At 38.0% G+C, this 16,159-nt stretch overlaps 1 protein-coding gene across 1 annotated transcript in view; it reads right to left on the bottom strand.

Moving 5' to 3' along the window:
- Positions 1 to 16,159, bottom strand: part of FGF14 (fibroblast growth factor 14) — a 168,477-nt gene that overhangs the window by 105,511 nt on the left and 46,807 nt on the right. The window contains exons 2-3 of the mRNA XM_027115882.1: positions 9,181 to 9,291; positions 3,116 to 3,219 (exon numbers count right to left, since the gene is read on the bottom strand). Coding sequence (XP_026971683.1) covers positions 3,116 to 3,219; positions 9,181 to 9,291 — 215 coding nt within the window. The remainder of the gene's footprint in view (positions 1 to 3,115; positions 3,220 to 9,180; positions 9,292 to 16,159) is intronic.

Genomic DNA, 16,159 nt, shown 5'->3' with positions numbered 1-16,159 from the left:
AAGAAGAGATTCCACAGGGAACAAGTACCTTCAGCATCGGAATTGTGATTATTTACATCTCAGTCAAGATACCTTCTTTCATCCCCCTGAGGTGGAATTATCTGACAAATTAAATATCTTTATTTGGATGGCAAGGGATTATGAGAGTCACTTCCTGAAATACAAATAGAGGAATATACACTCCAAGTCAGATCCCTAGTGTGACCTTCATTTAACGGAACTCAATTTGAATGATCTGAGTATTTTATTGCCTACATTCTAAATTTATAGATCCTCAATGAGAGCGGTCTCATATCAGACACTAGTCTAATTTGATCTTTTTGAAGTGGGCATAAGCTTAAAACAGATTCCTTTGTTTCTCGGACTTCAATCTTCATTAACTTTTTCCTTTAAATCTTAGCTTGAGTGGAGTTTTCCTTTTCAAAAAGCTATTCAGCTTAGTTCAAAACTTCTTAGTTGGGTTAACCACGTCGGCTTTAAAAATTTAAGCTCAAACATTACCTGTGATACATTTTAAGAATATTAAGCACCCAGTATATAATATCAACCTTTCCTCCGATAAATATCATTTTCTACGATTTTTTAACTTGAGAATCTCCAAAGGAAACAGATTATATTTCATATGATACTTCTTAATAATTGAAATTAAGTTTCTTCCCTAGGTAACATTCTCTAAAGATTTTTATTACATCATCTTGTGTTTATAACTTCTTCTTAGAATGGGTGCCAGACCATATTATGAAAACTGTTTGGCGCATGAAAGCAGTACAGTGAAACAGTTAAAAATGTAAGCTAATGAGTCAGACTAATAAGGCTCAAATCCTGTCTTCTCTGTCTACTCCCTGGGTGACTGCACAGATTCTTAAGCTCTCTGTTCATCAGGATTATCATTTTAACAATATTTGCTTAATTGGTTGGGAGAATTAAATGAGCTAAGACTGTAATGCACTTAGAACAGTGCTAGGCAGAGTGCACTAGATACATATTAACCATTATTATTATTACATATTATAGTAATTGTTCTATTGTGTTGTTCTAGATTATTATTTTAGTAGGCTCTCAGAAACTAATTATGGAATAAAGGACTGAATGTGGGAAAACATTCTTCTTCCCTGAAATATTTGAAGTTCAAATTTCATTACCTTGAAATAAACAGAGCACTTTAACCGTAGAATATTAGTAAAAACTGGAAATCGCATTCAATTTTTATCTAAATCCTTTTCCTACAGGATGCTGGGGATTCTAAGGGCCTGGACTGGGCAGGGGACGTTTTAGGGTAAGGCTGGGTGAATAGAGCGCTCCTTACCAGGTCCTGGGTTCAGAGCAAAGAGTCAAAAATGAGAAGAGGAGAAAACCAAGATCTGCAAATCAGAGAATCAAGACACCAAAAGGGAGGCACAGAAGCCAAGAACCTGGAGAATCTGGAAGGTGAGAGTAGAAAACAATGGGTCAGATAAAAAGCTTGATGGTGTTACTGGGACTAATCCTAGGGCAGGTGCTGCCCACAGATCTGATTTTTGGGTGGAAAGGCCATATTTAAGGTGCCGAGGACTGGACTGGGCAGCTAGCTCTGTCCTCACTCTATTCTTGCTGCACCACTTAGACTGCACTGAACAGAACCAGCACTTGGATTTTAAGCTAAGACACATACTCACGATGATATTCTCTACCTTTTAGAAAAACGGCATACATGTGCAACCTCATCACAAGAAAACAGAAAGCATCTCAGAAGCAAAAAGATCAAACAAACATTTACATTTCCCCTACATCAATGCATATACCTCAGCAGGACAACATCATAAAATCATCAGCAGAAACAGAACTAGAAGCTATGGCAGAAACTGCATCTAATAATTTTTAGGCATCTCAGAGATTACTTGCGGGTAAAAGAAACAAAAATAACAGAACAAATGTCAAATCAGTGAAACTGACTTTTATCTGAAATAAGGTATCTCTAGAAAATGATCTTTATCTGAATCGAATTCTTCCTAAAGGGGAGATAGGGAATTCTAGCTTCCTCTTGCTCCCAGTATGTTGAATATTCATCTTGTGAAACAGAATGCAATTTGCATAATGTAGGGCCCAGGTCTGTGTGCAGGAACACCCTTCAGGGAAGGTGGAGGAAGGTTCCAAATGACAAGAGTATTTCCCAGCTCACCACGAAGGGAATCTGCAGCTCACATTTCATCTTCTTTGACAGATTTCCCGGATTTGCTGAAGAAAATATATCACATTGCATGGGAGGCCCCAGAGGATGCTTCTTCTCTGCTTAAGTTTTAGGTGTGTGTGTGTACGTATGTATGTTTACATGTGGTTTTTTTTGTGATGATATTTAACAACAGAGTTTTAAAGAATTTATACTAAGATGACATGCAAACCTAAATAAGAGAATTTTCTTTGAGGCTCCATGATTTTATCCACTTTTGCTCAAGGAATAATGGAAAGAAGTATTTTCATCTAAGTCTCTATTGCTTGGACTTGTGACAGATATGAATTCTAGCTGCATTATAATATATGGATACAGTATACCTGGATATGAATTATTTGTAAACAGTAAATATTACAGAAGAGACTAGAAGGTGCCCAGCTACTAGTACACATGAACACAAAACCGAGACTTGCTTAAATTTAAATGCAATATACATTTTGATAATAGAATTATTTTCCCAATAAAGCATTTACTCAATCTGAATTCTCACTTTTAAAAGAACTAATCTCTCCTAAATTTACTTTTGTAGAATTCCCATTTATTCTGTTTCTTTTTATAAAATAATCTTTTACAAGAAACTCCCTAAGACAAGCACAATTCTAAACAGTAGAAAAAGATTATATCAATATCAACGCTTTCAAAATTGCTCAATTTTCTGTGAACTAGGACATATAAAAATATGCAAATGCACAATTTTAAGAGGTGATATAACTCTTCCACTTGATACACTGATATTATCAAACTTGATGACTAATGAATTAATAGCTCCTACAGCACTGCAGTAAAGGTCAAATACTAAAGCAAAAATGAGAGTCATGAGACAGAACTTTCTCACTTTTGTGGTTGATGCTCTCGCTATTTTGCAGACATTGAATGAACGGCCAATATCTTGGGCATGCTACTTACCGATGGGTAGAGGTAACCTTCTCCATTCATGGCTATATACAACCCTGTTTTCACTCCCTGGATGGCCACGACGCGCAGTCCCACTGGTATGAGGTTGAACAGTGCTGTTAAGAGAAAGACAGTCTGTCACCAAAGGGCAGGAAGAAGCAAAGCATCCCCATCACTTTTCTCTGTCTCATTTGTTCTATTTGAGAAACATTATGTTTCTTACAACCTTCTGAGAAGTTCCAATTCATTAACTTTTATTACTCTATTTAAGAAGTTTCTGTTACAAGTAAAATTTGCACTTGAGCTCCAATTTATAGATCTTAGCAGTCTCCCTATAGCATTCTGAAGAACTGATGGCATAATAAACAGAATCAAGCCTGTAATTGTGATTCTAGAATCAAGCCTGTAATCGTGATTATAGTATCACAGTCTCTGACACCATTTGATACCAAAAGAAATAAGCTACGAAGATTCTGAAAAAGCAGAATTTTAAGAGCCCAAGTTGAGTGTTTATTCTGGTCTTTTAAGTAGAAGGTTTGCTTCATCACTGCAATGTAGGACAGGCAAGAAGTTTAAAAGGTAATTCCAAAACTAAATTACTCTTGCAGAACCAACATGATATGCCAGCAGAGCCCAGAAATGATGTGCACCTGCCAATGTGCTAAATTTAGAAAGAACTACTCAAACTGAATGGCATGCAAATTTCATAGATAATTTTCTTTATTAATAGTTCATAAAACTATGAGTGAAAACTAAAACAAAGAGGGAAAAGTATTCAATTTTACCCACGACAGAGATAAAAACTCATGTTTCCATGTTCTGTTTCTTCTCTTATTGACAGAAATGTATTTTTACGTATATTTTACATTGTGCAGACAGCAATGTTATCACTGATTTTTTTTAAAAAAAGTCTTAACATCCTTAATAATGCATTTCCATGCCATGGTTACATGTGACTGTGTAGCGGGTATTCTAGCACCACTCTTGGTGAGAACTGCTGGATGATTTTGGAGATTTTATCAGAGACACATTTATAAGATAACTGTTAATTATGGGAGGTTATCTGCTCCCATTCTAGTTCTTAATTCAAGTCTAATTCTAAGTAATAGAACCAGGCCAGAAGAGGCAATGAAAACACTAAAATGTCGCAGTAAATGTACAAGTAAAATATCTTAGGTTAAGGCTCTCACCTTTATTCCACAAAAGATACATAGTTTCAAAAATGTGGGCAATTTTGACTTAAATCGATAGGTTTACTCAGTACATAATTTTAAATGGACTTTCTAAATTGTGTTCTATTTAATTCCAAGGCACATGTTTTCTCTGAATAGGGTAGGGGAAAATTATGCCCTCTCTTCCAATTATTACCTATTACTGATCTTGAGATCTCAAGATGTCTGTGCTACTCAGATGATGAAAGGAAAATGGCAGGCCATGGCCCTAGAAAATTATCCTGCAAGAACACTCAGGGGCATATATGATTAGGTGGATATTAGCTTTCATGATGCAAACTAACACTGGACTGTCTTCTGTTGGATTCTAGGGGCTTATGATATCCTTATGGAGGAACAAGGCTTCTGTTTGCTTATTTCTATTAGTTAATATTAAACGTGAGTGTGGATTTATTGAGTATTTGTGTCATGGTAACTCTCAGTATTCCTTCTTCATGGGAGAAAGCCATTGGCCATTTTCACTGTTTTCTATAATACCTGAACTGTCCCATCTCCCTTATATTTTGAAAGGATGGGCATCATAGGGTAATTCCTGATTTATGTGCAAAAGTTTTTTTGAAAACCATAATTGTACATCTATCCATGCAAACTATTCTATCCTAACCTATTCAAACGTAACTATTCTAACCTTCATACGTATCTAATGGTATTTGTAGGTACCATATAATTGATATAGGCCAGATGGAATAATCCTAGAAGGTAAGTGTATCAAGAACTCACTAAAATAACACAGTATGGGAAAGAGTAAAATTATAGAAGATAGTCTAAAATGACTGTACTAAAAAAAAACTGTCCCCCTCCCTAGGATTTTGGTTGTAACCTGAATAATAATTAAAATAATAGTTATTACAATTTACAGGATGAAAACGGAAAGTGAATCCACAGAACCACCGTAACGTGGAAGCCTATTCAGAGCTGACCATGACTGAACCATGGCGCTAATCAAAACCACAGATACCCACATTGAATGAAACATCATTACGTTTTTTTCCCTCTTTTTGTATATAACATAATTATAAAGCAATATCACAAGACCTAGGGGAGTAAGAATAATGAAGATGTCCATGCTACTTTGTTCATTCTGCGGAACACTCCAGTCTCCATAGAATAGTGAATTTTATTCAACCCTGGCTGCACTTTGAAACTAGCTGTATTCATAAAATAGGGTGGCCATGCCCAACTCCAGACCAATGGAATTAAATCAGTCTCTGGGAGTGGGTTTAGGGCACAACGAATTTTTAAAAACAAATGCTCCTCAAATGACCCCGACCTACTGTGAGTGACAGGCCATTTTCAAACAGCAAGTTATCAGGTTGGGAACTTCTAAGGTGAGAGGGATTGGTTTGTATGAGGCTTTGATCTTGCAATAGTTATTGCATATGGATATTTCTATAGTCCTCTTCTGCTTGCAGTATCTGGTAATGGGGACAAAGAAGTTTAAGAGCACAAGAAAAACCCCAGGGCATCCCCAGAAGCAAACTGGGGAAGCAAACCACTCCCTAATCAAATACCATAGTCATGGTAATGCTGACCTTTAGTAGATAGAAGGGAAACTCTAAGAATTTTAAAGAAACACATCCCGGAAAATGAGTGTGGTGATGAGGTAAGCCAGGCACTCACTACCTTTTGTGAAAGATCCTTCCAGGGCACGTGCAAGCCTAGGTAAGCAGGTGAGTTGCTCCAGTACCTCTCTACTAGGACCATTTTCTTGCCCAGATAGTTCTAGATCTCAGACTGTTAAGCCTGAGAGGAGGTTAGTATCAGGTTCGCCTGCAGGCCTTTCTCCTTTCCAACACATTTAAATTTTTTGACAAAGGAAGCTGAGCAGGTTGGTTCGACTTTACCTAGTTTTAAGTAATCTCATATTTAGTAGTGGGCTATTTATTGAGCTCAAATCACGAAAATTGGACGATTCAAGCCTCAGTTTTGTCATTTGACAACTTTTGGGATGGCATCAGGGTGACGTGTAGGTTATTTCTCTTTATTTTTCCTATCTATAGATGACTAATCCTTGTTTTGCATTCAGAGAAATATAAAAAAATGGAATGTGTTTGTGAATTATTACATCATAGCCTTCCTCAAGAAAAAAGGGCAGTGCTCTAATGAGGACCTGTCTGTCAGCATCTCTGATGCTCACCCCCATTTCTAAAGAACACTTTTCAGGGCTAACCATTTCCCTAGGAGTAGAAGATTACTGTGATAAACCAGAGAAAAGAAAATATCTTAAAATTCATCCTGAAAAACTGTGTTTTTCAATTAAGATGGTGATAGTACACAAAAGTAGAGTTAATTAGTAATTCCCGCTGCTTTTATAAAGCTGCTACAATCTGCCAAGTTTTATTAAATTTTACAATCATCCAATTTTTATAACCTTTTGAGAAGGAAACATTTATCTCAGACTGTTTTATTCTGTTCTGCTTTGTCTTTGCAAATGTTGAAATGGTGAAGAAACTAACCTAACTGGCTTAAAGGGCACATAAAATGCAATGGTAACTTGTAAGAAAAGAAACCGTGGGCCAGATCTTTGCATAGGAATCGAAATCCCTCTAGTGAGGTCACTCTGATTTGGTTCTGATTTGCTTGTCCACTGGGGCTCCTGTTCCTGCTTGGTTCCCAGAACTGTTCCTCACCAGTATCTGAGGGGATTAGAAAGGATTTCACGAGCCACCCAGAGATTCTTGTTCCTCCGGTGCAGTTAAACAATAGGAGGAAAGAAGCCTCATACATTCGGGAACAGAAGGTCTAGTATCTTTTACTATCTCAGCTTTCCAGTCTAGTGTTTAATATTATGCAGATAACCAACTATAATCACGTGTGTGTATAATGTCTACATCTGTACTTTCACAATTTAGGAAATATTGTGCTGCTTACTCAATTGTGAAGCAATATGCTTTTAAAAGACAGTGTCTACTTGACACTTCTTAACTCGATATTGAGTCCATAATGAAAAATAACCAATTTGTCTGGCATTACAAAAACAAAAGGAGAAGGTAGGGAAAAAACTCATAAACCATTTGTTTGAAGGAAATTATTTTCCCAGGAAGTCCAACTAAGCAGCATTTTCATACGGCTATAGTATATTTCCTTTCTTGAAAACTTTGTCAAAATGGATGGCATCAACCTCTAGTCTGATAGATCAGTGTCATAGCTCTTATCATAACCATAGTTATGGAAAACTTGTTCTCGTGCTCTACTAGACTCTGGCTGAAGAAAATCAGAGGACATTGAAGACATCAGAACTTAGGAGTCTCTAAAGTCCATGACCCCCATGACTGTAAGATGTAAGAAAAAGAGAATGCGTTTTGTCAAAGAATGGGTAAGGAGTTAAAAGTGGGGAAAGGAAAATGAGCAGATATATATGTATTAACATGAATCAGAAGAAACTGACATCTTTTGTAGGTCAAAGACGGTCAAGTGCTGATGATTTTAAAAGTTCAACCTAATATCAAAATCCCAAAAAGTAAACAATGTTTGACATCAGTCTTATGAATAAAAATGTCTTCTCTTTCTTCTCTGTATCTGAATTGCTTTACCTTCTCTTTTTCTAAATCAAAAGAGGAAATAAAGCGAACAAAAATCAATGAACAAATATGACAGGGAAAAATTTAAAGTACAAAAGGATGACATAATATAAACAAAGAGAGGAAAAGATTAAACATTGAATAGGAGAATGTAGATAAACAAAGAAAATATTTAAAATTGAAAGAAAAATTAAAAATGAAGTGACATCCAAAGTCTAAAATATAAACACAATGGCTGGGAAAATATTGATATTTCACTTAGCAACACCAAATGCAAAAACAGTCTATATCATTAGCTGCTCTCAGAATCAGTGCTTCTCAACAGTTGATTACTAGACTTTAAAACAGGAAGAATCTATAATTTGGTTATATGTATTCAAAGCCTCCTTCTTTCCATAGAATGATGTTCTGTATATGAAGGATAAATGATAAATCAATGAAAAGATTCATATCTACTAGTAATATGTGATTAAATATTTCTAATAAAATCAATTTTTGCTTTTCACTAATTCTCCTGAGCAATAAAAAGTGTGTCTATTTTAGAACTGATGTGCTAAACTAAAGGGAATCAGAGGTCAATGTGAACAGAAAATGGGAAAGGAAAACACAATTGAACAAGAGGGCTGGGCACCAGAATAAAAATACAAAGAAAAGTTATATATAAAGAAATAGTAAAATGAAGACAGACATTAAAACAAGGGAAAGTGGGTGGCTTTTTAATTTAAAAAAATAAATAAAAGCACAGATCCAATTTTATCAAATAAACAATTTGTACAATGCATTTAAAAGCACACAGCCTTCATGTTCTCTCTATAAAGAAAGATATTATCTTTTCTTGTTGAACACAAAGAATTATAAAAATAATATTTTTATTATTTGAAACATAACATTTCTATTATTTGAAACAACTAATCCTTGTAACTCTTGAATTTCCAGTTATCATTAAGAAGCTACAGGCCTAATAAAGATAAAACTTCCAAAGTAAACATGTAATCAACTTTCACCTGAATGTGTTACTGTAGTTACTTGACTTTGATGATAATGAGATTAAAGTAACAATAATGCTGGATATGACAACTGTTTGGAAAAAAAACCTGAAAAGATTAACTAATACGTCTCTTAAAATGACAGGTTTCTTTTGTGGCTCTATGAATATTTCCAGCCATGTGGTCCAAGTAAAATTGTCAATGGCATTCTATTGTGTAACATTTGTAAAAATGAATGAACATAACCCAATATTTGCAAGTGTATTTTTAAAAGTCATTTAAGTAGCAGTGTATCTTCTACCAATTGTGTTCACTGGTGGCCTGAGGTTGTCACTTACTAGAATTAGTGCTGTCATCCTTGGTTCCATCGAGAGCTCCATCGGGGTGCATTTGCAAGTAGTAGCCTTGCCTGCAATATAACCTGGTCACTATACCCTTGAGCTGGGGATCTGAAAGGCAAACATAGTGGTCATAAGCCTCACAATGTGTCACAATTGAATTTCTTTTTTCTTTTCTGTTTCTTTTCTTTCTTTTTCAGAAGTAAGAGGGTATTTTATGGACATAGCACCTTTTATTTTATGTTTCCCAGATGTCTCTGTATTTCTCAAACCTGGAAGATGCTAATCACAGAAGGTGAAGAAACTGCAGTCATCAGCTGAAGCTAATAGGTCATTTTATGAAACTGATATGTGTGTATTTAAATGCTTGGTTACTTAAAAGATTAAACTACTTAATCTGTTAGTTTAGTTATTAGTTAAGTCCTAAACTAACTAGCTTAATAGTTTAAACTAATATGATTCAGACTGGCAGGACAAGAGTTTTGCAAACTTCTGGCTTTAAGAAACCTTGTTAAAGGCTTCTTAACCTTGTTAAAGACTTCTTTAACAAGAAACATTGTTAAAGGCTTTTTACTTAATTTGACAAGGAATTCCAAAATGTGAAAAAGCTGTATTAAAAAAAAGTCACACTAACATTTGGTACACATTCTTAGAAAAAGCCCTGATATGGAGGGTGTTTCCTTGATGTCTAAATGGTCACCCTAACTTGCACAGAAACACCTGTGTACTTATGTGTGATCCATAGGAAAATGTGTAAATCAACTTCTGAACTCAGGGCAAGACACAATAACAAACCTAAGCTCTCTGGCCATAATCTAGACAAATTAGATGAATTAAAAAGATAATCCTATATAACTTATACAACTAAAAAGGACAGTAAAATTGTACAATATGGCTTTTGATTCTTGGCCCAAATGGCTTGAGGTTGAGGGCAGTGAAAGTTTATTAAAACCAAAAGGGGACAGATACACCAGAAATACATCTACACGTGGAACAACTCCTACAGAACACCTACCGAACGCTGGCAGAAGACCTCAGACCTCCCAAAACGCAAGAAACCCCCCACGTACCTGGTTAGGGCAAAAGAAAAAAATAAACAGAGACGAAAGGATACGGACGGGTCCTGCACCAGCGGGAGGGAGCTGTGAAGGAGGAAAAGTGTCCACACACTAGGAAGCCCCTTCGCGGTCGCAGACTGCGGGTGGCGGAGTGGGGGAGCTTCGGGGCCGCAGAGGAGAGCACAGCAACAGGTGTGCGGAGGGCAAAGCGGTGAGATTCCAGCACAGAGGATCAGGGCCGACCGGCACTCACCAGCCGAGACGCTTGTCTGCTCACCCGCCGGGGCGGGCGGGGCTGGGAGCTGAGGCTCCGGCTTCAGCCGGAGCGCCGGGAGAGGACTGGGGTTGGCGGTGTGAACACAGCCTTCAGGGCGTTAGTGCACCGCGGCTAGCCGGGAGGGAGTCCGGGGAAAAGTCTGGACCTGCCGAAGAGGCAAGAGACTTTTTCTTCCCTCTTTATTTCCTGGTGCGCGAGGAGAGGGGATTAAGAACGTTGCTTAAAGGAGCTCCAGAGACGGGCGCGAGCCGCGGCTAAAAGTGCGGACGGGCATGAGACGCTAAGGCTGCTGCTGCCGCCACCAAGAAGCCTGTGTGCGAGCACAGGTCACTCACTATCCACACCCCCTTCCGGGGAGCCTGTGCAGCCCGCCATTGCCACGGTCCCGTGATCCAGGGACAACTCCCCCGGGAGAACGCACTGCGCGCGTCACGCCGGCGCAACGTCACGCCGGCGCGACGTCACTGCGGCCTCTGCCGCCGCAGGCCCGCCCCGCACTCCGTGCCCCTCCCTCACCCCCGGCCTGAGTGAGCCAGAGCCCCCGAGTCAGCGGCTCCTTTAACCCCTTCCTGTCTGAGCAAAGAACAGACGCCCTCCGGCGACCGACACGCACAGGTGGGGCCAAATCCAAAGCTGAACCCCTGGGAGCTGTGAGAACAAAGAAGACAAAGGGAAATCTCCCCCAGCAGCCACAGAAGCAGCGGATTAAAGCTCCACAATCAACTTGATGTCCCCTGCATCTGTGGAATACATGAATACACAACGAATCATGCCAAATTAAGGAGCCGTGTGGATGAAAGGCTCTTGGTGCTGCAGCCAGGAGTTAGTGCTGTGCCTCTGAGGTGGGAGAACCAACTTCAGGACACTGGTCCACAAGAGGCCTCCCAGCTGCACATAATATCAAACGGCGAAAATCTCCCAGAGATCTCCATCTCAACGCCAGCACCCAGCTTCACTCAACGACCAGCAAGCTACAGTGATGGACATCCTATGCCAAACAACTAGCAAGACAGGAACACAATCGCACCCATTAGCAGAGAGGCTGCCCAAAATCATAATAAGCCTACAGACACCCCAAAACACACCACCAGACGTGGACCTGCCCACCAGAAAGACAAGATCCAGCCTCATCCACCAGAACACAGGCACTAGTACCCTCCACCAGGAAGCCTACACAACCCACTGAACCAACCTTAGCCACTGGGGACAGACACCAAAAACAACGGGAACTACGAACCTTCAGCCTGCAAAAAGGAGACCCCAAACACAGTAAGATAAGCAAAATGAAAAGACAGAAGAACACACAGCAGATGAAGGAGCAAGATAAAAACCCACCAGACCTAACAAATGAAGAGGAAATAGGCAGTCTACCTGAAAAATAATTCAGAATAATGATAGTAAAGATGATCCAAAATCTTGGAAATAGAATAGACAAAATGCAAGAAACATTTAACAAGGACCTAGAAGAACTAAAGATGAAACAAATAATGATGAACACCACAATAAATGAAATGAAAAATACTCTAGATAGGATCGATAGCAGAATAACTGAGGCAGAAGAACGGATAAGTGACCTGGAAGATAAAATAGTGGAAATAACTACTGCGGAGCAGAATAAAGAAAAAAGAATGAAAAGAACTGAGGACAGTCTCAAGAGACCTCTGGGACAACATTAAATGCACCAACATTCGAATTACAGGGGTTCCAGAAGAAGAAGAGAAACAGAAAGGGACTGAGAAAATATTTGAAGAGATTATAGTTGAAAACTTCCCTAATATGGGAAAGGAAATAGTTAAATCAAGTCCAGGAAGCACAGAGAATCCCATACAGGATAAATCCAAGGAGAAATACGCCAAGACACATATTAATCAAACAGTCAAAAATTAAATACAAAGAAAGCATATTAAAAGCAGCAAGGGAAAAACAACAAATAACACACAAGGGAATCCCCATAAGGTTAACAGCTGATCTTTCAGCAGAAACTCTGCAAGCCAGAAAGGAGTGGCAGGACATATTGAAAGTGATGAAGGAGAAAAACCTGCAACCAAGATTACTCTACCCAGCAAGGATCTCATTCAGATTTGATGGAGAAATTAAAACCTTTACACACAAGCAAAAGCTGAGAGAGTTCAGCACCACCAAACCAGCTCTACAACAACTGCTAAAGGAAGTTCTCTAGGCAAGAAACACAAAAGAAGGAAAAGACCTACAATAACGAACCCAAAACAATTAAGAAAATGGGAATGGGAACATACATATCGATAATTACCTTAAATGTAAATGGACTAAATGCTCCCACCAAAAGACACAGATTGGCTGAATGGATACAAAAACAAGATCCATATATTTGCTGTCTACAAGAGACCCACTTCAGACCTAGAGACACATACAGACTGAAAGTAAGGGGATGGAAAAAGGTATTTCATGCAAATGGAAACCAAAAGAAAGCTGGAGTAGCAAGTCTCGTATCAGACAAAATAGACTTTAAAATAAAGACTATTAGAAGAGACAAAGAAAGACACTACATAATGATCAAGGGATTGATCCAAGAAGAAGATATAACCACCGCAAATATTTATGCACCCAACATACGAGTACCTCAATACATAAGGCAAATACTAACAGTCATAAAAGGGGAAATCGACAGTAACACATTCATAGTAGGGGACTTTAACACCCCACTTTCAACAATGGACAGATCATCCAAAATGAAAATAAATAAGGAAACACAAGCTTTAAATGATACATTAAACAAGATGGACTTAATTGATATTTATAGGACAGTCCATCCAAAAACAACAGAATACACATTTTCCTCAAGTGCTCATGGAACATTCTCCAGGATAGATCATATCTTGGGTCACAAATCAAGTCTTGGTAAATTTAAGAAAATTGAAATTGTATCAAGTATCTTTTCCGACCACAACGCTATGAGACTAGATATCAATTACAGGAAAAGATCTGTAAAAAATACAAACACATGGAGGCTAAACAATACATTACTTAATAACGAAGTGATCACTGAAGAAATCAAAGAGGAAATGAAAAACTACTTAGAAACAAATGACAATGGAGACACGACGACTCAAAATCTATGGGATGCAGCAAAAGCAGTTCTAAGAGGGAAGTTTATAGCAATACAATCCTACCTTAAGAAACAGGAAACATCTTGAATAAACAACCTAACCTTGCACCTAAAGCAATTAGAGAAAGAAGAACAAAAAAACCCCGAAGTAGCAAAAGGAAAGAAATCATAAAAATCAGATCAGAAATAAATGAAAAAGAAATGAAGGAAACGATAGCAAAGATCAATAAAACTAAAAGCTGGTTCTTTGAAAGGATAAACAAAATTGATAAACCATTAGCCAGACTCATCAAGAAAAAAAGGGAGAAGACTCAAATCAATAGACTTAGAAATGAAAAAGGAGAAGTAACAACTGACACTGCAGAAATACAAAAGATCATGAGAGATTACTACAAGCAACTCTATGCCAATAAAAGGACAACCTGGAAGAAATGGGCAAATTCTTAGAAAGGCACAACCTGCCAAGACTGAATCAGGAAGAAATAGAAAATATGAACAGACCAATCACAAGCACTGAAATTGACTGTGATTAAAAATCTTCCAACAAGCAAAAGCCCAGGACCAGATGGCTTCACAGGCGAATTCTATCAAACATTTAGAGAAGAGCTATCACCTATCCTTCTCAAACTCTTCCAAAATATAGCAGAGGGAGGAACACTCCCCAACTCATTCTACGAGGCCACCATCACCCTGATACCAAAACCAGACAAGGATGTCACAAAGAAAGAAAACTACAGGCCAATATCACTGATGAACGTAGATGCAAAAATCCTCAACAAAATACTAGCAAACAGAATCCAACAGCACATTAAACGTATCATACACCATGATCAAGTGGGGTTTATTCCAGGAATGCAAGGATTCTTCAATATATGCAAATCAATCAACGTGATACACCATATTAACAAATTGAAGGAGAAAAACCATATGATCATCTCAATAGATGCAGAGAAAGCTTTTGACAAAATTCAACACCCATTTATGATAAAAACCCTGCAGAAAGTAGGCATAGAGGGAACTTTCCTCAACATAATAAAGGCCATATATGACAAACCCACAGCCAACATCATCCTCAATGGTGAAAAACTGAAAGCATTTCCACTAAGATCAGGAACAAGACAAGGTTGCCCACTCTCACCACTCTTATTCAACATAGTTTTGGAAGTTTTAGCCACAGCAATCAGAGAAGAAAAGGAAATAAAAGGAATCCAAATCGGAAAAGAAGTAAAGCTGTCACTCTTTGCAGATGACATGACACTACACATAGAGAATCCTAAAGATGCTACCAGAAAACTACTAGAGCTAATCAATGAATTTGGTAAAGTGGCAGGATACAAAATTAATGCACAGAAATCTCTGGCATTCCTATACACTAATGATGAAAAATCTGAAGGTGAAATCAAGGAAACACTCCCATTTACCACTGCAACAAAAAGAATAAAATATCTAGGAATAAACCTACCTAAGGAGACAAAAGACCTCTATGCAGAAAATTATAAGACACTGATGAAAGAAATTAAAGATGATAAAAATAGATGGAGAGATATACCATGTTCTTGTACTGGAAGAATCAACATTGTGAAAATGACTCTACTACCCAAAGCAATCTACAGATTCAAGGCAATCCCTATCAAACTACCACTGGCATTTTTCACAAAACTAGAACAAAAAATTTCACAATTTGTATGGAAACACAAAAGACCCCTAATAGCCAAAGCAATCTTGAGAACGAAAAACGGAGCTGGAGGAATCAGGCTTCCTGACTTCAGACTATACTACAAAGCTACAGTAATCAAGACAGTATGGTACTGGCACAAAAACAGAAATATAGATCAATGGAACAGGATAGAAAGCCCAGAGATAAACCCACGCACATATGGTCACCTTATCTTTGATAAAGGAGGCAGGAATGTACAGTGGAGAAAGGACAGCCTCTTCAATAAGTGGTGCTGGGAAAACTGGACAGCTACATGTAAAAGTATGAGATTAGATCACTCCCTAACACCATACAGAGAAATAAGCTCAAAATGGATTAAAGACCTAAATGTAAGTCCAGAAACTATCAAACTCTTAGAGGAAAACATAGGCAGGACACTCTATGACATAAATCACAGCAAGGTCCTTTTTGACCCACCTCCTAGAGAAATGGAAATAAAAACAAAAATAAACAAATGGGACCTAATGAAACTTAAAAGCTTTTGCGCAGCAAAGGAAACCATAAACAAGACCAAAAGACAACCCTCAGAATGGGAGAAAATATTTGCAAATGAAGCAACTGACAAAGAATTAATCTCCAAAATTTATAAGCAGCTCATGCAGCTTAATAACAAAAAAACAAACAACCCAATCCAAAAATGGGCAGAAGACCTAAATAGACATTTCTCCAAAGAAGATATACAGACTGCCAACAAACACATGAAAGAATGCTCAACATCACTAATCATTAGAGAAATGCAAATCAAAACTACAATGAGATATCATCTCACACCAGTCAGAATAGCCATCATCAAAAAATCTAGAAACAATAAATGCTGGAGAGGGTGTGGAGAAAAGGGAACC

Source organism: Aethalodelphis obliquidens, unplaced genomic scaffold, assembly GCF_003676395.1.
Source record: "Aethalodelphis obliquidens isolate GAN/ISIS:26980383/991018 unplaced genomic scaffold, ASM367639v1 scaffold15, whole genome shotgun sequence".
Classification (NCBI taxonomy): domain Eukaryota; kingdom Metazoa; phylum Chordata; class Mammalia; order Artiodactyla; family Delphinidae; genus Aethalodelphis; species Aethalodelphis obliquidens.
Note: the sequence above shows the minus strand (reverse complement) of the source record. Positions and strands in the feature narration are given on the sequence as shown.